Source organism: Varanus komodoensis, unplaced genomic scaffold, assembly GCF_004798865.1.
Source record: "Varanus komodoensis strain SLA01 unplaced genomic scaffold, ASM479886v1 scaffold87, whole genome shotgun sequence".
Classification (NCBI taxonomy): Eukaryota; Metazoa; Chordata; class Lepidosauria; order Squamata; family Varanidae; genus Varanus; species Varanus komodoensis.
In genome coordinates this window covers 1173342-1193772 of record NW_025336565.1, presented here as the reverse complement: position 1 = coordinate 1193772, position 20431 = coordinate 1173342, and the positions used below count along the sequence as shown (strand labels likewise).

The window sequence follows — 20431 nt, the reverse complement described above, 5'->3', positions numbered from 1 at the left end:
CGGCAACAGGCGCCGCACGGGGTCAGCCCAGCATCCCCGGGAGCAGCCCCCGCTCCTGAGAAGGCGCCTCACGGATGTGCGACGGCCACGGGGGGGGCCGCTGGCTCCACGGAGCCCCATGGCTGCCCTACACACCTGTGGGAGCGGACAGACACGTGCGCCCGGACGGAGCCCACGACCCCCAGAACACCCCGCCCTTGAGCAGAGCTTCCCAGCCTTCCGCCAGATTCCTGCTTGTTGGCCACGTGGCAGGGCCTGATGGGGAATGTAGTCCGGAAGCCGTGCACAGGCCACGGAGGACAAAGGCTGAGCTGCGGCACTCCACCCGCGGCTCCGTGCCCCACACGCCTCCTCCACCCTCACCGCTGGGCGGCTGCAGAACCGCACGACGGAGTCACACCGGCCGGTCCCCGTGGCAGCGCCTCCACCCCACCCCACGCACAGCAGGGCCGCCCGGCCGGGTCGGTTCACCCACACGCTGGGCCACTGCTCCCGGAGAGCAACCTCAGCGAGGGGCGGAAGCGGAGCGCCAGACCGCGGGCATGGCGGCACCAAGACGCTGCCCCTTGCGCCGACTGCTGGAGACAGAGGACTGGGGCAAATGGCCTTCGCCTCATGCCATCCTGGAAACTGACCTGCAACTCCCGGTGGCTGCCAGCTGGCGGATGCTGGGAGCCGGAGTCCAAGACCCCTGGAAGTATCAGGGTGGGGATGGCTGCCCCGTCCTTCCTTAACGCCACAGAATTCTAAATATATTTTATTCCACGCTGGTCGATTAGGAGGGCGCTGGCTTTGCGACGGGAGCCAAGGGTGGCCTCTCGTGCGGCCGTGTGGCCTTGTTCTGACGCATCGCCTGCCATCCCATCCCAACCCAGCCCAGGGAACCCGGGAGCGGCTTCCTGCGGAGTCCAGCTCACGCCCCTCTGTTGGCAGCACTGGCTGGCAGGGAGTCGGGTGGCTCTTTCCGGAAGCCGGGAACTGAGCCAGGACCCAAGCAGGGGGCTCTGCCACGCGGCCCCCAGAGCAGAGAGGAGGTTTGCGGCACGTGGCCGATGAGCAGGAGCACTCAGAGGCTACCCGGTATAATATTCTCAGATCTGGCTTTGTGTGCGGTCCTGGAACCCACGTAGTCATGATCTCTGTCTCTGGACATGCGCAGAATGCATCCTGTTGGACCGTCAAGCACCTGTTCCGGAACATGGTTTCGTGGCCTTGCTCCGGAGCAGAGACGCACACGCCGGCCCTTTCCAGAGTTCCCTTCCTGCAGCGACCCCTGAGCAAATGGGGTCTTGGGCACCACACTTCTGTGAGGGGGACGCGACAGGCATGACGAACGGGGCCTGCTTCGCGGGGGCACCTTGCCTTTGGGACCCGGATGGCTTCCCTCTCCACGTTCGCTAAATATGCTCTGAACGCATCCTTTTTAAAGGAACCCTAAATGTTGCCTGGGCCATTGGATCGGGTGGGTCCTCTGGCAGCATGCCTGCGTTTTACGGCGGCTGATGCTCGGCTGCAATTTGGTGGGGGCATGTTTTGATGCTGGTCTTTTGCATGTCGGTTTGTCTTCTGCAGCTGCTTGCGGGGCTCGCCGTAGAGGCGAAAGGTGGCGACAAGGAATGCCTACAGAAACAGGCCGCTGCGGGAGAGCCGTTCCTCGCAGTGTAGAACTTGGCTCCCTTGCGCAAGCCACCCAGAGGCATTTCCTCTGCCCAGGTGTGTAGGGATGGGGGGGCACTGCTCCCCGATGTTCAGGGCACCCAGGGGGCTGGGTTTTCTGTGGGTGCTTTGCAGGGGCCAAGGCGGCCTTCCAGGGTGGCGGCAGACAGCTGAGTCTGCGGAGGGGAAGTCAAATTCCACATTGGCCGGAATGAGGAGTCAGAAATGACACTGCCAAGATCGTCCTGCCCGCGCACGTTTCTGTGGCGTAGCCGCTCTTGGAAAACTGTGTACAGTTCGGTTACTGGACCTACAAAGGGGCGCTGTGAGGTTGGAAAACTGCAGAGCAGAACTGAAATAATGGTGGGGGGAAGGGGCTGGAGAAGCTCCCATGGGAGGAAAAGGGGGCATTTGGGTTAAAAGAAGGGTGGGCAAAGAGAGCTGGGACAGGTCAGCACTGCGGCTGACGGGGACATTTTCCTGCCCCTCTCCCAGGGGCCATTGCACGAAGGGGATGGGTGGGAATTCGGGAGAGGCAAAAAGGACCCGTTTAATTCCAGCCTTTGCCAACGGAGGAGCGGCACCCTTTGGACGGCTTTCCAAGGGCACTGGACAAATCCGTGCTGGAAAAGGGGGAGCCAGCCTCCAGCGCGCCATGCTGGCCTCCAGGACTGGAGCCCGGGTGCTTCCAAGGCACGAGCTGCTCTGGACAGGGTGGGATGGGGTTCTGGCCCCCGAGTTGGACTCGCGGGTTTCCTGCATCCGGCCGGCTGGACCGGGGACATGCGAGTCGGATCCAGCAGGGCTGTTATTTACGGCAAGGTAGCCACAGGGACTTACTCCTTTCCACTTCTCTGCACAACAGCCCTGTGAGGAAGGCTAGCCCAACGGCTAAGCGGGACGGGGACCTCCGGAGTTCCAGTCTGACTGCTTGGCCACTTCCCCCTTGAACTCCGCAGCCCTCCAAACGCAGATCGGGGCACTGCTGAGCTGGCACCCCCGTGGCAGCCACGGCTCTTGGCTTGGCGATGGGGGGCATTTGCCCTCACAGCCCCCCAGTTCAGCTGTGGCAGCATCACCCGCTGCCGGTCTTTGCGGAGGCGCCTCTGAGCTGCACAGATCACGGCCCGGGCCGGGCCCGAGGAAGCCCCCTCCGTTTCTCGCAGCGATTGCCCCCGAGAGACATTCCACAAGGCCAGCCAGCCAGCCTCCCCCCAGGAAGATCCGACCTTCCGGGTCATGCGAGAGGGGAGCGATGAGAACCCACGAGCCCCGAGAGAGCGGGAATTTGGCGGCACGCAAACCAGGCTCCAGACCGCCAGTGGCCGAGCTTGCACATACCGACATGTGTGCGCATGGTCTGTTCTTGCGCACCTCGCGAGTGGGCCTCTGCCCCCCGGTCGGTGCCCCATTCCGCCCAGTAAACCACAGCATGTGGGTGCTTGGGGGCAGCTCAGAGACCGCCCGGCGCTCGCTGGCCCAGTGCGGCCGAGGCCTCACCGCTCTCATCCCACAGTCGGTTGCCCTTCCGTTCCCCCTTCCGAGCCGTCTGCTCACACGCAGGGCTCAAGCAGCATCCCAAGAAGCGCAGACGCCGGCCCCGCACGCCCTTCCGGCCCGGCTGCATCGCCGCGGAGGGCAAAGCAGCCCGTTTCCGACCGAGTCGGCCCCCGGCCCATGTGGCTCAGCCTCGGCCGTGCGGAGCGGAGCGGCTGGGCACTGCGCGTTTCTGGGCGGGAGGTTCTCCCAGCCCTGCCTGGAAACACGGCCAAGCGCAAACCCAGGCTGCTCAAACCCAGGGCGGCGGAGGGAGCTCCGTAGGGAAGCACCCGGGGCTCCTTCCAAGAGCAGCACAGGACCGACCCTTCCATCAACAGATCCGCAGAGTCCACCCAGGGTGGACAGGCCAGCCCCTTCCCGCTGCTGCCCACGGCCTGGGGAAGCACGGAGAGGCGTGGAGGCAGGGCGGATCCACACGAGCGGATCCCGACGGACCCTCGGATCGCATCGTCCCCGGGGCCAAAGCCGTGCGCATGACGGCAGGTCCAGAGGGGCTTCACAAGGATTCGAGTGTGGCTCTAGAGGACCACCCCACCTCCAGCCTGTACCCCGAGTCTGTTTTGGGGTGGGATCTGTTTGCGGAGGGGAATATGCCCAAGCCCCCTTACCTTGCCTTTTCACGGGCATCGCGCAAGCGGTTCGTACACGGACAACCCTAATCGCCTAATCCCCCACCTCCCGACAGCTGCCCAGCTTAAAAGATTTGCCGGGCAGATTGTGGCCACGCTGCCTTGCCCCAGAGGCATTCTGGGGGACGTAGTCTTCCCAGTCCCTTCAGTGACACCAGTCAAGGCCAGTTTCCGAAGCAGCCGTCTGCAACTCCATGAGCCCCAGAGGTGTCGAACTACAACTTCCAGCATCCCCAACCACTGGGGATGGGGGAAGGCATACTCCAACACGGATACCGCGGTGCGAGGCCGCCCTGGAGCCAGATTTGAAATGGGAAGGGAAACTCCTAGGTTCCAAGCGCGTTCCACAGGTGGGCCCGATTCGGGACTGAGAGTGACTCTGAACGTCGTTGGTGAATTGGATTATGGGATGGGCCACCCCCCGAATGGTGCCAATGAAACCCGTAACACTGGCAGCATCTGGAAGCCGGAAGGTTGGCAAAACCCATTCTGAGAAAGGCTCAGAACATCTGCAAACAGATCCTCAGGGCAATTCGCTTCACTCCTCCCCAAACGGGCGTCAACAGGGCCACTCAGCACCCCCCGCCCCCCCTGCAAGATTTATTGGGGTTATGCAAGCATGTCTCAAGTTTCTCCCTTCAAAGATCATCCACATGTGGCCCGATAGTTACATCCTAGGATGAGCATTTTATATTTGAGGCCTGAACTTAACACGGGCTGGATAACAAAACAATGCAAAGACTTTCACCCTTTAGAAGGTGTGGGGGTTTTGGCCCCCACTGGAATATGGCCCCCCAACAGCCAACTCTGTGCCAGGCATCCTTCCTTCCGTAAACTTTTTTGTAAGGTTTCACAGAAATAGCCCAGAGCGATGCACGTGCTATTCTCCGCCACAGTGAGAACTAGAAACCTGCATGCTCTCTTTGTGTTTTTTAAAGTCTTGCAGGCTGGGCGTTAAACGCCACGCTCCACTCCCCGGGGCACCACCGTCGCATGCCCCGATTTCCTGCACGTGGGGGGGACTATTTTTAAACCAACTGTGACTTCCAGCAGACGACGTCCACGACACATCAACGGCTCTGCATTCTTGCTCCAGACGTTCGCCAAAGTAATTTAATATGTATTCACAGAAAAATACACCAGCTGGGACAAGAGACCTTGTGCCTGGTTTTGGGGCTAATGCTTCCCATCCGAGCGGCTGCCAAATCAACACCAAAAGCAGGCGGGGAGCCGCCTCCGCTTTTCCAAGCCGGGCGATTCTGCTGCTTCGGCGCGGCCGGCAGCAAGGCCGGGAGGTAGTTGGCTGGCTAAGCTTGCGGCGAGCTCCATATTGGAACTATGGCTTGTAGCAGGGCTGTTTACTCCACCCCCACCTAGGGGGGGCATTAAGGCATTTAAACAGCGGAAACACGACTTTCTCTCAAAGCACGGCCGGCCTTCCGGGAGTGGGCTGCGAGAAGCTCCCCGCCGAATCTTTGCCCAAGTCCTCTTTCTGCAGGAGGGTGGGGAGGGGGAGGGAAGGACAGAGCCCCAGCAGCCACGCCGGCTCCGGCGCCCGCTCCCGGGGGTGTCTCAGATGCCCAGGGGGTTCGGGGAGACCACCCCCTCGTTCTCCACCACCGCTTTGGAGATGCCCCGGAGGTTCCGGAAGAACTCCCGCGTGGTGTCGGAGCGCAGGGAGGTCAGGTTCTGGGTGACGCGGTCATGGGCCTGAGCGAGACAAGAACAAGGGGGTGAACCCCACAACTCTCCTGCCAGGCGGTGTAAATGACGAGGGGGAAGACGCTTCCAGATGGCACAGAGGCAGACGGCAGGCCAAGGACTGTGCCGCTCAGCGATCTGCAATAGTTTCAGGACGGACCTTGCTTCCGGGGAAGGAGCGTCTATTTAGTGTTAACATGCCCTATTATGCCTTGCAATATCCCGTTACGCCGATGGTGCATCGGCCTCCCACTAAACGTCCTCGTCGTCCCCCAGCCCTTCTGTCTCTTGACATTTTAGGGTGAGGCACCAGCGTCTTGCGGTTCCACGTTTGTTCTGGCGCCCGAGAATGAGCAGCTTGCCTGCTTCCCTGGTTCCTGAAAAGTGGCTCACGCTCCCCCCACACAGGATGGTTCACGCCGGCCTTCATCCGCCTGGGGGCCCCAGGATGCACCGCACCACACTACCCATACACCCCAGCCAGCACTGGGAAGGCTCATGGAATCCGAAGAATTGCCCCAGGCTAACGTGCCTTGAGGACGGGGGCAGGAAGAGGGTGGAGGAGGGCTTGGCGGATCCCTGGACCCACGGAAAGGTGAATGGGGCCCGGGCCGGGCCAGAGCTCCTCCAGAAGCGGAAATTACGGTTCGGAGGCTGCCCCGTGGCGGGCGCACCGTGGGAAGGCAGGGAAGACCATCATGCTGGGGGGCGGTGAAGCAGGAGGGGGAGGGCAAGACCGAATTCACGATGGGACGGCCCCACGGGGGAAGGAAGCCACAGCGGGGTTCGCACAGGCAAGAGGGCCTGGGGTTGTGGGGGGCTCGCATCCACGGGGTCACCCTGAGGGGCGACAGCAGCGACTCTCGCGCTTCCACCCCAAGGAAAGCGTCAAAGTCTCAGGGGGGCATCGCAGGCTGTCCTCTGCCGTTTGCCCCCAGGCCTTCTGGTGGTCTGTCCCGAGTCCCCATGCTCAGTTCCAGGGGATGCTCCTGGCCGGCCCCAGGACGAGGCGCGAGAGCAGCCGGCCAGCTTCCCCACGCCAGGCGCCCGCCTCGCCCGGGCCCTCCAGCTCCAAGAGGTTCGCCCAGAACCGAGCCCCCCCCCACCCCCCGCGGGCTCACCTCAATGCACCAGGTGTCGCAGAGCATCTTCTCGTGCTGGGCCGTGGGCTGCCCGCGCTCCAGGGACCGGGAGGCCCTGCGGGGGGAGGGCGCAGAGGCTCAGGAAGGGCAGGCGATCTGGGGCGGGGGGCACTGGACTGGCCGGTGCCCCCCGGAGGGTCCCCACCTCCACGGCTGCACCCCTACCTCGAGAGCACCACGGCCATGCTGTACAGGTCGATGGCGCTGTCGGCGATGCGCGTCAGCACGAACTGCTCATCTGGGGGCAGGAGGGCACAGGTGGGTCGCGGGGCTGCGGCGGCGGGGCCTGGCCCGAGCTTTGCAGAGCCCCCGCCAGGCACGGCCCAGGTCCGGTGGCAGCCCGCCTGCCGCCCCTTGGGAGACGTGCAAAGCCACCTCCCCGGCCCGGTCCCGGCTGGGGATGACGGCGCTGCCAGAGGGCCCGGCGCACGGCTCCCATCATCCCCGGAAGGGGGCCGAACGTCTGGCCAAAGGCTGGGGGCCGCCAGCTGGCCACGCCGGCAGCCACCAGGACAGGGGAGGCAAGTGGCCGCTGGGGGGCCTGGGGGGGCAGGCTCACCGATGATCTTCTTCCCGTACTTGAAGAGTTGCTCCTCCACCACGCCCGCAAACAGCTCCATGCCCCGGACCATCTGCAGAGGCAGCAGGGGGCAAGGAAGAGGGAGAGGGGCTTGCAGGGGCCCCCACCCCCTCTGGGCACATACCTTCCCGATCAGAACCCACACCCCCACACGACTCGGCGTCGCAGCGCCGTGCCACCGACCCGGTGGGAAGCCCTGGCCCGAGCGTCAGGCTCGCAGGGCTGAATTTCGCTTTCTGTGCAGTGGAACTGAAAGGTCGCTCAATTTGGCTGCAGTTTGCACGGCATCAGTTCTGCGACTTGATACCCTCCCGATGAGCCACGGGAGGGGGGCACGTGCCAGAGAAAGGTGTTCATCCAATAACACTGAATCCATCGATTAAAGGTTGCCACAGAATTGGCAAGGAAACGCCGTAAGAACCCAGAGTAGAGGATATTGTGCATCGCCTACCCATAATTCTGTGCATTAGACCAGTCCACCTCAAATTTGCCTTCCCTAGGTGAGCTGGATCACAACTCTCATCATCCCCTGCCAGCACACCCGCTGGCAGTGAGGGGAGTCAGCTGACCGCCTTTGGGGCTTCCGCCTGGGGGCAGACAGCTCCAGGTCCAGTGGGTTCGGCGTTGCCCGAGGCAGCGTCTCACGGCCCACCATTCCTGGGCGAGGGGTGTCGGATCTGCGGCCACATTCCCAGCATTCCCCCCGGGGAGCCCCGGCTCGGATCCCTGGACCGGTCGCTCGGGACGCCCCGCCGGACGCACTCACCCGCTCGCCGCTCGCATTCAGGCTCGGGTGCACGACCGCCTTGACCGTCATCCCCGTTCCCAGCCCGGCTCTCCTGGGGGGGGGGGGGCAAAGGAAGAGGCGCCGGGGGGCCCCCAGTCAGGCTCCGTGTAGCCCCCCGCATCCTCCTATCGCAACGTCTCACTTTTCTAATCTTAAGGGTGGTTCAGCACCAACAGCGCGCATTTCTGTAGCAACTTTCAGTCTGTCCCAGACTTCAGGATTATTTTTCTAAAGTTTCCGACAGAGGAAAAGAGAGTCATTCTGCCCCATCATTCCACTGGGGTCACATGTTTTTGACTTCTGTTTCTAAAGGCCCAACTTCACGAGCTTTTTCTTTGACGCTCCGGCAGTCTGGACCATTTCATCAGGATTTTGCACGAAGATTCGTAACTGTTTCTTTCTAATAGTTCTATTTTTCTATGCACATTTCAGTGCCCTTGGCATGCGCTGCCGTTCTGGCTTGCCTAACCGTTTGAAAGCGCAAAATTAGGTTAAGTTCAAGTAAATTCTGGACTACAAAAATCTCTCCCCTAGCCATATTCCAAGGACAAACTTCCAAGAACTACCCGTGACATGAGCTAGTATCCTTGGGTGTCTGCGAGAGGCACCAGGTGGGTTTCTGCCACAAGCAAAATACTGCGCTTTGGACCAATCAAAAAAGCTGTGGAACGTGGGCAGCGTTGGCGCCGTGAGCAGAGGCGGAGGGCAAGTCCAGCCCTTACACATGGGACATCCTACTTCATCCTTCAGCTGAAGCCCCTTCACCTCTTGGCCACTTCCTAAAATTCCAGGAAATAAGAAACCGGCGACCCCCCAGTGCCTGGGCGAGGGGCATCGGCTTGGCGATCGTCAACCGCTTTAATGAGGCGGCTCTCCAGCCACCCCGGGGCAGAGGCATACCTGCGCATGCGCTTCCCGAGCTCCCCGACCAGCAGCCCGGCGTTCCCGATGGGGCTCTTGAGGGCCTTCTGCAGTCCGCGGAGTTGGTTCCCGGCATTCTGGATGAGGGAAGTGAGGGGGGGGTCAGTTGGGGGTGCGCGTGTCTGCAGAGGGAGGGAGGGAGGGAGGGGCTCTACAAAGCTAGGGAGGAGGAGGCTACTGGGCCACTGCCGGTGTGGCACGCTGGGACGGTCCGGCCGCTTCATCCCCAGAAGTGTGGAATGCCGGCTGCCCTCGCCAGGCACCGGAAGCGGCCCGGGCTGTGGGCTGGAGACGGGTCCGTGTTTTGGGAAGCCGCTTCCTGACTCTTCCGGTCTCCCCACCAGCAGCTCACCTGAAACCCATTCAGGGCGACAAACAGCCGCAAAATATCGTTGGTTCCCTCGAAGATCCGGAACACCCGCAAATCACGCAGCACACGCTCCACACCGGCCTCCTGTCGTGGGGGAGCAGAGAGAAGCGGCAGGGAGGACGGGGTCAAAGCCAGTGGCACTGGGGGCTGGCAGCGGTTTGACCCCAAAATCGGGGGGGGGGAAACCCGGGGCACGGGGGGTGGCAGCGGTTTGACCCCAAGATCGGGGTGGGGGGCAGGCGCGTCTGGGCTAGATATTCAAGCCCACCTATGTGAACGTCCGACGGGGGCGGGCAGGTGATGGAGAGGCGGGGGCACCAGGCGACTCACCTTCATGAAGCCCATGCCGCCCATGACCTGGATGCACTCATCCGTGACGGTCCACGCAGCCTCCTGCGCAGCACAAAGGGGGAGAGACCCACAAGCGACTCACTCCTCCCGCCCGCACGCAGGGCAGCCGCACGTGCCCCTTAGGAGCAGGAGGGGCGGCCGAGGGGCCGCGGGGGGAGAGCAAGACCCCCGGGCAGCCAGCTGGGTGGGGCGGTGCGGACCGGTGCCCTGCACCAGCAGCGGGTCGGGCCCACTGGCCTCCCCAGCCGCCTCCGACGCCACCATCCCGATCCCGCGACCAAGCAGCGCCTGCCCCCCCCCGCGCCCCCCTTACCGAGCCGAAGATCTTGCTGATGGCCGCCTCGATCTGGAAGTCGGAGGCGCCCTGATCCATGTTCGCGCTGATCATGTACGCCATGGACTGCGGGGAGAAACAGGGCCGGGCGTCGGTGCGCCTCACGTCCCCTCTCCGGCGACCTCCCGGTGGGCCGCGGCGCAACTCCCAGCAGCCCCAGCCAGCCCAGCTTTGTAACATGACCCGCAACTGCCCGGAGGGCCACAGGAAGCAAAAGCACCAAGAGAAATAAGATCGTGCTTTAATCTGGCCATGAGCTCTTCCTGCGCCACGGGGGCCGACCGGCGTGGGCAGCCCTGATCCCGCATCACGGGGCTGCTGCGACGTGGCGCATCCCCGGCTCTGAGGCTGCACGCCAAGACTGAATCCCGCTGCTGCGGACAGGTGCAGCCGTTGCGGTAGGGGGCCACGTGGCCAGGTCAGCAAAGTCCAAGCCCCCGGTCCTCATGATGGCGAAGCGGCCTGGGAAGCGTGTGGCAGCGCCGGGGTACCGAGGCAGGACGGCTCTGCGCGGTGCCCGGTCCCGGGAGGGCTGTGCGCGAGGCCCGGCCACCTTTCCCCGCCTCACCTCGGTCACATACTGCAGCAGAGCCATCCGGGCCAGCTTCTCCTGAATCGCCCCGAAATTGTGAATCTTCTCCCCGAACTGGGTCCGGTTGGCGGCGTGGTCCACCTTTGGGGCGAAGAGGGAAGCGAGCGGGTGAGTGGGATTGAGAGCGGGGCAGAGCCAAAACGGGTCTTTCCCACACGGCCGCACCGTCCAGGGGAGGACTCACCGCTTTCCCGATGATGCCGCGCATGGTGCCGGACATGGCCGCGGCCATGCCGAACCGCCCGTTGTTCAGGATGTTCATGGCGACCTTGAACCCGGCGCCAGGCGCCCCCAAGACATTCTCCACCGGGACACGGACCCCGTCAAAGTGCACCTCGGCCGTGTTGGAGGCCTTGATCCCCATCTTCTTCTCAGGGGGGCCGCTGGAGGGGGGAGGGAGGCATCAGAGATCCCACAATGCACCGGGGGAAGGCTACTGTTTCTCAAGGGTGCTCCTGGCCCTCTTGTGAATGGCAGCCTCCCTTGGCTCAGAAAGCCTTTGTCTCGGGGCCCGCCATGCTCCGCGGGGCCCGGGACCAGCCTGCAGCGCCGGCTCGCTTCGTTCCAAACAGGTTTCGCAGCCGGAAGTGTTCCAGAAGCGACTTGCGGCAGTCCCTGCCAGCAGACACAGCACGAAAGGAAAGAGGATGGGGAGGGAAGAGGGCAACCCCCTCCAGGGCGTTCCAGGGATCAGGCACGGGCGCTGGGCCAGTGAAGGCTGCGCCACAAGGGGCCCGGCCGGACTCACCGCGTGACCCCCCCAAAGGAGTGCTCCACGATGAAGGCCGTGATCTTGTCCTTCATTTCGCCACTCGCCTCGTCCTTCAGACGCGTCCTCGCAAAGACGGTAAATATCTCGGCCAGGCCGCCGTTGCTGCGAGGAAAGGGCTCCGTCACGCCCGTCCCGCGTGGGAGCCTCTCCCTGAGGCACCGGGAGGTGTCGGGGGGGGGGGCCTCGGCTAGGATCCTCCACGGCAGCTCTTGCAGGTTTTCCAGCAGGGATACCCCCCTGTGGAAGGCCCTTCCCGGAGAAGCCCACCTGCGGCCGACCTCACCGGCTTTCCGTGCGCACCGAGGCCTTTCCAGCTCCCCAGGCGCTTCCCTTCCAGCACATTTAGCATTTTCAGAGTTCCTGTGGGTCCTATTCTGGTTTTTCCCTGGGCTGACTGAACTCCACTCTCATGGCTTTGCTTGGACAGTGCCCCCTGCCCCCTGCCCCCCGACTACGGGAGAAGAGCCACCACGGAGCATTTTGAAGGTGGGATACAGCACAGGGGTCTGGAGAGCTGGTTTCCTTTGCATACGTGGGGGGAGAACCTGAACCTGCCCCTGCCCCGGCCCTCCTTTTGCTCCCGGCCCCCACCTGATCCAGATTTTGCCTCCGTTCAGTGTGTAGTATTTGCCGCAGGGGCTGAGCTCCGCCGTGGTCCGGATGGACGCCGCGTCCGAGCCGCTGGCTGGTTCTGTCAGGCAGAATGCGGCGATGGTCTCCCCTGGAGGAGGAGGGTGGAAAGAGGCTCAGAGCAAAAGACCCTGCAAAAAGACCTTGCCAGCGACCATGGGAAGCCACGCGCAGCACGGCCACTTCCCAGATTCCAGTTTTTGCTCTGCCCAAAAGGGGCTACACGTGTTCAGGCCCAGGGACCGAATCCAGCCCGGCAGGCTCCCCAGATGTTCTTGCCCCCCTCCCCAGCCCACGCCCCCTTCCCCCCCGCCCGCCCGCCCGCCCGGATTCTACACAGACCGACACGCCCCTCTTAGGCTCAAGCAAACGCCAAGAAAAGGCCCGGGATAAAGGGCACGAGCCAAAACGGAGGGCACACGCCTGGCCGGACCGCTTTGGTGGGGCCGCCCCCTTGGCCGCTGGCCACGCCCACCCCTGGAATGAGCCCCCAGGGGGGAGCGTGGCCCCTGGACAACGGAGGTCCCACACCCCTCGCCCCCCACCCGGGCACAGGCCCCCCGGAGTCTTGCACTGCGGCTGCCAGCGCCCTGCCCTCCCCTCCCCCCCGGCCTGACCCCCCCCCCCATACCTGTGGCCAGTTTGGGGAGGTATTTCTCCTTCTGCTCCGGCGTGCCATAGAGAAGGATCCCCTTAAACCCGATGGACTGGTGGGCACCGAGTGTGATGCCCACTCCCAGGTCATACATGCCCACGATTTCCACCAGCCGAGCATACTGCCAGTGGGGGGGGGGGAGAGGAGAGAAGGGAAGGGAAGCAAGCGGGGGTCAGTACTGAAGCACCCCACATTCTGGTGAGAGAAAGACTGCCCTAAACATGGGCAGAGTGCTAAAAAACTCCAGCCCGATTCCAGGCACCGTGGCTTGCGGTTCCACCTTCCTCTTCAGAGAGGAGAAGGGCCACGAGACCCCAACCCGGGATGGGTGGACCCCCTCGAACCATCACTCCTCCCAAGGCTGGGCTGATGAGGGGGCTGCCTCTGGGCACGTCTGGCCTGCAGCTGCTGCCGCCAAGCCTGCGAGACCTTGCATTTATACCCCGCTCGCCCTCTCGCAAGGGAACCCAGCCGGCTCACCCGTCCTCTTCTCCCGCGCATCCCCCCCACAACAGCCCTGCGAGGTCCACACCAGCCCTCACGGCCGGCGGTGGGACCCCGACTCCCAGCCCCGCCCCCCCAGTCTCTACTGGAGCCCCAGCCACCCACTCCCGCCCGGGGGGGCCTCCGCAAAGGGGCGAGGGCGGAGCGGAGAGCCCGGCTCCCGAGCTGGCCCCACCTGGGTGTTGCTGAGGCCGAGCCCCCCAAGCTGCGTCGGGACCTGCAGGCCGAAGGCACCGAGCTCCTTCAAGCCCTGCATCGTCCTCTCCTCCACCTGCTCCAGGCTGTCGTTCTGGGCTGGGTCGTTCACCTCCTGCGGGGGGGGGGAGGGGGCCGCGTGAGGGGGCCCTTGCGGATCGACCCACATCCGGCACGTCACACCGGCCTGCGAGCTCCCCTTCCCCACGCGCACCCCACGGCAGCTCCCGCCAGCCGCCCCCCACCCGGGCACGCCCCACGCCCCACGCCCCACTTCTGAAGCGGGCCGTCCCTCCCGCGCCTCACCTGGAAGAAGCGGGAGACCGGCCCCACGAGCTCCTGCAGCGTCTGCGCCTGGTCTTCGGTCAGGGCTGGAACACGGAAGGGCACAGCCAGGTAAGCCCCCCGCTGCCCCCCTCCATCTCCGGGCCCAATGTGCGCCCCACGGCAGCCCGACCCTCCTCTTCCTCACTCCGTTCTGCATTCCCAGCCAGCTTCTTCCAGCTCACACCGTGCATGGGAGACCCCCCCCCTTTCCAGACCACCCCCAGCAGAACCAGGAGGAGTACGGCACAAGCCAAAGACCGGACGTAGACCCACAGCCCGCCTCCGATTCACGGTTCTGGTCCTCATGGGCTACACGGGGGCTGGCGCCTGCTCAGAAAACCACGAGACTGGGGGCAGCCCGTTACCTGAAGGGTACGGGAAGACTTGCTCCGTGATCATCTGCCCCTTGAACATCCCCACCGCAAAGGACTTCGACTCCTGCAGAGAAGGGAGGGGCAACAGGGGGCGGCGGGGGGGTCAGCGGACGGACCCGTGTGGCAGGCAGGAGGCTGCCCGATGAGGCCGGCCACGGAGAGCTGCGGCTGCCAGCCCGTGCCGTGCACCTCCCAGCGCTTGAGGCCCCAGGCACCGTGCTCGCCCGTTCGCCCTCCCACGCAGACTCCAGGCGCCAGCTCTCTCACCAACCCTCAGCCGGCTGGACTGCTTCTGCGTACTCCGTGTCGCCACAGCAGCCCAGCTGGTGAGGGAGGCTGTGAGCTTCCGAGGCGACACACGATTTCTCGGGTTCCTGGTCCCCTCTTAATGCGACAGATGACAAAAGAGCCCCCTGGATCTCTTGGCCTCCGACCCCCGGCAGTTCCGACCGCTGGCCAAGCTGGCCAGGGCTTCTGGGAGGCCCATTTTCCGCCCATGCAAATGCCTAGCAGCTGCACGAGGGCACCCCCCTTGCCCCAGGACAGGGCTGGCGGGCAGCCCAGAGAGAAACCGGGGCCCTGCCTATTTCCCCTGACGTCTGCGAGGGACGCCCAGATCGCCAGTAGCCAAAAAGTGGAAAAAGCACATACCACAGTTATGGGCTTTTTTCCTGATGCCACCTGCGTAGCGGATTCCGCTTTGGTGCCTGCCTTTTCCAGCACAGCCTGCGATGCGGGAACAAAACCAGAGCTCGTTTTGTATTTCGGTTTGTGTGCGCCGGCAGCCTTTTGGCTGAGATGCAGCATGACCAACGGACTCTACTGTTTAATGTGCTAACCTGCCATGTTCAGGGGAGGAGGACTACGGCCAAGACAAGGGCAGATCACCGGAGCTCGGAAGTCAGCCGACTGTCACCAGACAGAGGGGTGAAAGTCACCCCCCAGCCCCTCTGGGGCCGGATGCTGTTCTGCCACCAACGGGCAGCAACATCTTCAGCGACTTCGTTTTGCTCTTGCTTTCTTAAACCTCTACATGCATTTTCTGCCCTGCGCATGAGCGCCGTGTGGGCCCCCCCTGCCTCAAGGGCTACGCGGCAAGGAGGTGGCGGAATGAGTCTGGACAACGTCCGAGCCCCGGAGCAGCCGGGCCGAAGGGCGGAGGCGCCGAAGGACACCCACAGGACGATGCCATGCTGCCAAGGCGGCCGTTCAACCGGTTGGCTCAAAACCCAGGTGAACCTCCCACTTTGCCCCCGGCTCTCAAGGCTCCTCACGGGAACGGCCACACGGGACTCATTCAGGGCCCATTTTCAGTGCTTAGATGTGCGAAAAAGTGAACTTCCCAGAGGCCGAGAAGCAACAGAGAAGGGAATCAGGAGAATGAATGTACCTCCGCTGCAGGTGCGCCGGCGGTGACCTGTGAAAGCACCCCAGAATGTCACCCCCACCCCGCCAGCAGCCGGACAGGGAAGGACCTTCTGTCCCAGCCAGCGCGTTGGGAGACCATGCGCCCCCCACAGCAACTGGTCGGCTCAAGGGCATTAGGGGGTAACCGCGGCTTCACGCTGGAGTGGGGCCAGACCCCCCCCACTCCAAAGGGGCACTCGGGGATGACAGCTGCCACGGCACCGCCCCCCCCCCCCGGCACGCGGGCGCCCGGCCCTGCGCTCTGGACGGGATGCCGGAGCAGCCGGCCCAGGGGGCACCTTCCCCCCCAGCTGCCGGGGGGCCGGGCACCGCCGGCTTCGGCCAGGGCGGGGAGCGGGGCCGCGTCCTCGGGCTGCGCCGGCCAAGTTTCCAGCGCCACCTTTGCCCTACATTGCCGCCGATCCGGCACTAAGCGCGCTGGAACAGCGCCAGCTGCCCGCACAGGGCGCGGCGGGGCGGCGGGGCGGCCCGGGCAAGGCCGCGTGGGGGGCACCGGGGCGGGCCGCAGCCAAGGGCGCGGGGCCCCCCGGCCGCGCTCCGGGGCCAAGTGCCCGGCCCTCCAGGGGAGCAGCGGGGCCGGGCGCCCGCGGAAGCCGGGGCACTCGGGCCCCGCCGCAGCCGGGCCGCCGATGGGGAACCGGACCGCGCCGCTCCCGCCGGGCCACGTACCTGGGCGGCCTGCGCGGCGTACGGCCGGGCTCCGCGGGGGCGCGTCGGCGGCGCTCCGCACCTGGGCAGGGAGAGCGCGGGGCGTGAGGCTCGGCTCGGTTTCCCCCCCCCCCCCCCCCCCCCCCCCCCCCGGGCCCGCGCCGACTCACCGCCGCGCGGGGCCGCCGCGCAGGAGGCCCTGGCAGAGCCGCGGGGGCGTCCGGAGCGCGTACATGGCGGGCCGGTCTCGTCCTGCGCTGCGCGCTGCGCTCCCAGCGGCCGGTTGTGGGGCGCGCCTCCCCCCACCCCGCCCCGCGGCCGGGCTCCAGGAGGGGGCGGCCGTTTCCTGCGCCGCCGCCGCCCGAGGCACGCCGGGAGCTGTAGTTCGCCGCGCGTGGGGACGTGGCTTCCCCGGCAGGGCGGGGCCCTTCGGCGGCGCAGGGCTGGGGGGTTTCCGCGGGGCTTCTGCGCATGTGCAGAATCCCTCTGTTCCCCCCCCCCCCCCCCCCCTCCCCCCTCCGACTCCTCGGGGTTTGTATGAGGCCCCAGCGAAGTGGCCCCTGCCCCGGGCAGGTGGCGCCCCCCCCACGCCCCGCACGAGTGGGGCTGAGCCCACGAAGGGCTTCCGGGAAGGGAGGGCCGGGCCCTGAGGAATCGGGGGAGGGTCCCGCTGGGGTTTGCCCGTCTCCGTTACTTTTTATTTTTACTGGACTGTGATGGAGCACGAGGACACCGACCACGTGCAGAGCGCCTTGGCCGTCACCACTGGACGGAAGGGGGCGTGCTCCCGGGCAGGCTCGATCCGGGCGCCGCGTGGAGCCATGCACGGGAGCAGGCGTGCCCTTGCGACTCGAGCAGTGTGCGCGGCCCACGCGAGTCCCCCGTGGGCAGCCCGGGCCACCGGGCGACTCCACGCGCGCCCCTCTTCGCGGGACAAGTTCCCTCGGGGAGCTTTTCCCCCGGAAGCGGCAAGAGGCGCGCTCTCCCCAACTCCAGTCTCTCTCTTGGCTTTCCCTACAACCCACTCCGGGTCTGGGACCCTCCAAAGACGGCGGCTCTTTTCCCAATAAAACCTCGGGATGCATGTGCGAATATATAGCCAACAGCCCAGCATGAGAACACGAAGACATGGCCCCGGGAGCCGGTAGGTTTTCTGCTGTAAGCTCCGTGCCTAAACCGGGAGGGGGTGCAGTCTGGAAGATAACACAACGGCCAACAACCCAACTCGCAGCACCCCGCATTCATTTCACTTTGCACAGCCTCCCCACAAGGATGGGTTCTCGGGTGGCTGCCCAGGCAGAAGGCCGTGAAAACGCAGTGTGTATGCTAAAAACCGATTAACGCCACAGAGTGCAGTCAAAAGATGGTTTAAAACAAGGCCACGTGGGACAACATGGCTTGCTTTCAAAGGGCTCGGGCAGCAGGCTGCAAGGAGGGCATCAGGGAACATGTTAAACGAGGCTGTTCCACAGCCGAAGGGCCAGCACCGAAAAGGCCCCGCTTCCCGTGGCTGCTTCACCTGGCAGAAGCCAAGCTTGTGAGGCAGACGTGGAGGCGGCTTTCTTTCGGTGTCCCGGTCCCCAGATGTGTAGCCTTCGCAGGTTCGGGAAATTTAGGTCCGCTGTGTAACCACAGGGTGCTGCCTTCCTCCTGATGGAAGCGGCTTTCCTGCCCAGAGTCTCCCAAACTCTGGCCCAGCCCGACAACTCGCAGGCCCACCGCCGAAGCTTTACAAAACAGGCACCACCACGCTTCCGTTTTCGCTGGTTTTTTTACTGAATGCTTTTTGTACACAAAAGAGCTAAAAATAAATATGTTATTACAAAATAGTTTTCTGCTACTTCTCACGCACATGTGTGCTTGGGCCCCTGGAGATGAGAGGGCCGAAGGCTTGGGGCCCAACCCCGGGGACACCTCCTGCTGTACCTAGAGACGCGCTTGCGGGGTCACACTGGCTGGGGCAAGGTAGCACCACTACAGAGTTCGTACCCTGGTCGAGGCAGCGAGGCAGAATGGGGCAGACGCAGCAGCCAGCCAGGCCTGCCCACCCCGGCCCCCCGGACTGCGCTTCCTCCCAGATGGGATCCCGGACGGGATGAGGAACGCCACACAGCTTTGGAGGGGGCGGCAACGCGGGGGTGCTGGCCGGAGGGGGTCTGGGGGAAGCGGGGGAAGGCACGTGCGGCCAACGCTCGGGAGGCGGCAAGAGGTCACGGAGGCATTTCCAGCATCCCCCCTGCGTTAACCCGAGTAGGCATCTGGTGCGGGAACGGGGTGGCCGAGGGCGCTGGGAGGCGCCCATCAGCGCACGGGCCTGGGAGGACCAAGACGCCCCCCTCGCGAGCCCAATCCGCCCTGCCGCCCGCCCGGCTGGGGGCCATCTTGGCATCCCGCGGAAATCAAGTCCAGTGTCTGGATCCGGCCTGAATTCTGCCCGGGCAGCTCCGGGGGACGACCGGGCTGGGCTCTGGCATTAGGAGGGGGGGCCCCGCGCCTCCCCTGCCACACCGGGCACCCCCCCCCGTGCTCCGTCACGGCCCCCCAGCCCCTTCTTCCCTGAGCTGGAGGATCACAGCTGCTGCGAGCTCTCCTCGCAGGGGAGCCACTCTGGCTTTTCCGCTGCCCCTTCCCGACGTTTTCCAACCCCGCAACGTCCTTTCAGAAGCTCCCCCACTAGACCACCGTGCGCTGTGTTCCAAGTGCGGGATTTCGGCAGCTACGCTTTTGCTTATGTGCCCACGTTGGACAGAAGCATGGAATTTGCCCGTCCGCCCCCCCACAAGACCCTCCCCCGGGTCAGCCAGGGCAGTGCAGCCCCCGTCCGACGGCATCTGCGCCCCAGCATGTGGCTTGTGGTCAAGCGTGCCTGCTGTGGTGACGGCCGTTCCTCCCGTTTGGACAGCGCCACGTGGGGAGAGGGCGTCCCGGCGCACTTTCAGAGGGCGGCTCGCCACAGCAGGGCCCAGTTTTGCTGGAGCACGATTCCCGCGACCCTTGGCCAACGTGCTGCTGCGGAGAATCCCGCATCCTGGAACCGTGCGACTGGCCTGACCTGGGGTAGGCAATTTGTGTGGGGGCTTGGGCACGTCTGGCGAGCAGTGCGGTGGCCCTGGGCACCCCCCAAGAGCCTCCGAAGTAGGCCGCACGGGGACGAGCTGCCCCATCCGAGGCAGGCAGCGGGGCCCGAGTGCCAGCGCTCCGCGCCACCCCTCTCAGCCCCACGCTCGGCACCTGCGGGAGCCGAGGGCGAGCTGGGAGGGCAGGACCTGCAGCCGAAGGGGCTCTGGGGGGCTGGATGCCGCCTGCCCGGGCACAGCTTGTCTGGCAGAGTTAGGGATGCTGGAATTTTGCCTCCAGTGACCTCTGTGACCCCCCAGAGAAGACCGGTCGACAGGTTAATCGGAAGCAGCAGGCCCCCAAGAACAACAAAGAGCATCTGCGGCGAAACTGGGAGGGGAGCGAATGGCGCCGTCGTGGCGTGGCCTGCGCCAGGCACCGCGAGGGACCCTTTTCGCAAACCCTTCAAAATGCAGAGCTGAGCTGTCGGTAGAAAGAAAAGATACAAGCCCCCCCCCCCCAAAAATACGTCACTTAGGGGGTGGGGTGGGATGTAGTGTTAAAACTGACTTGGGGTGGGTAGGAGAGGCTTTAGTACAGAAAAAAAGTCTATAAAAAGAAAGTTACTGGCTTAACTCCAAAAAACGAATAAAAGACCCTTAATGTTTTTAAAGTAAAAAATGCAAAGCAAAACCGCCACTTCATCGACACCGGCATGTGAGGCCCAAGGGAAACGGGACGTGGGGCGGCCAAGTCCCAGCGGGGCCGTTCTGGGGGCGAGGCCGGAGTCCCCGGGCAGAGGGCCTGGACGGGAAGGCCACCCGCTCCACCGGGTCCACGGCCCACATGGGCAGCCGCACCGGGGGCCGCGCAAGTCTCCCAGGCCGCCCGCGCGGCGCCGCTGGGAAGCCAAGTGGGGCCGCGCGGCCCGGACCCGGAGGGGCCAACGCGGACGGCGAAGGGGTGCAAGGACGGGCGGCCGGGGCTCCTCCCGCCGAGGGACCGGAGGCGCGGGCCAGGCAGCAGCCGGACCGCCCAGCGTTGCCTCCCTGAAGGCGCGGGGGCCGAGCGGAGCCAAGCGGCCACCCTCGGCCCGAAGGCAAGAGGCGGTGCGGGGGGCCCGAAGGCAAGGCGTGTGGTCGCGGAGCCGACCCCGTGCCTACGGACGGCGGCCGTGTTTCCCCGGCGGGATCACGGGGCCGGCGGCGCCTCCGGGCC

General features: G+C 64.9%; 1 protein-coding gene across 2 annotated transcripts; it reads right to left on the bottom strand.

Annotated features, from left to right (window-relative positions):
* Window positions 1-4936: 4936 nt before the first annotated feature.
* On the bottom strand, window positions 4937-16236 carry ACADVL (acyl-CoA dehydrogenase very long chain). 2 transcript variants are annotated; one of them, XM_044417172.1, is made up of 19 exons: window positions 16178-16236; window positions 14732-14806; window positions 14072-14144; window positions 13686-13750; window positions 13360-13494; window positions 12657-12801; window positions 11987-12116; window positions 11372-11497; window positions 10808-11006; window positions 10600-10704; window positions 10011-10097; window positions 9677-9739; window positions 9329-9430; window positions 8956-9053; window positions 8035-8107; window positions 7248-7320; window positions 6854-6926; window positions 6668-6743; window positions 4937-5555 (listed from the first exon to the last, which is right to left on the bottom strand). In XM_044417172.1, exons 3-19 carry the CDS (start codon window positions 14118-14120, stop codon window positions 5418-5420), a joined length of 1737 nt encoding a protein of 578 aa, XP_044273107.1. In that variant the 5' UTR covers window positions 14121-14144; window positions 14732-14806; window positions 16178-16236; the 3' UTR covers window positions 4937-5417. The 2 variants fall into 2 exon arrangements, with proteins under 2 accessions (XP_044273107.1, XP_044273108.1); XM_044417173.1 differs by lacking the exon at window positions 16178-16236 and having other exon boundaries at window positions 14732-15043.
* Between the last annotated feature and the right edge of the window lie 4195 nt (window positions 16237-20431).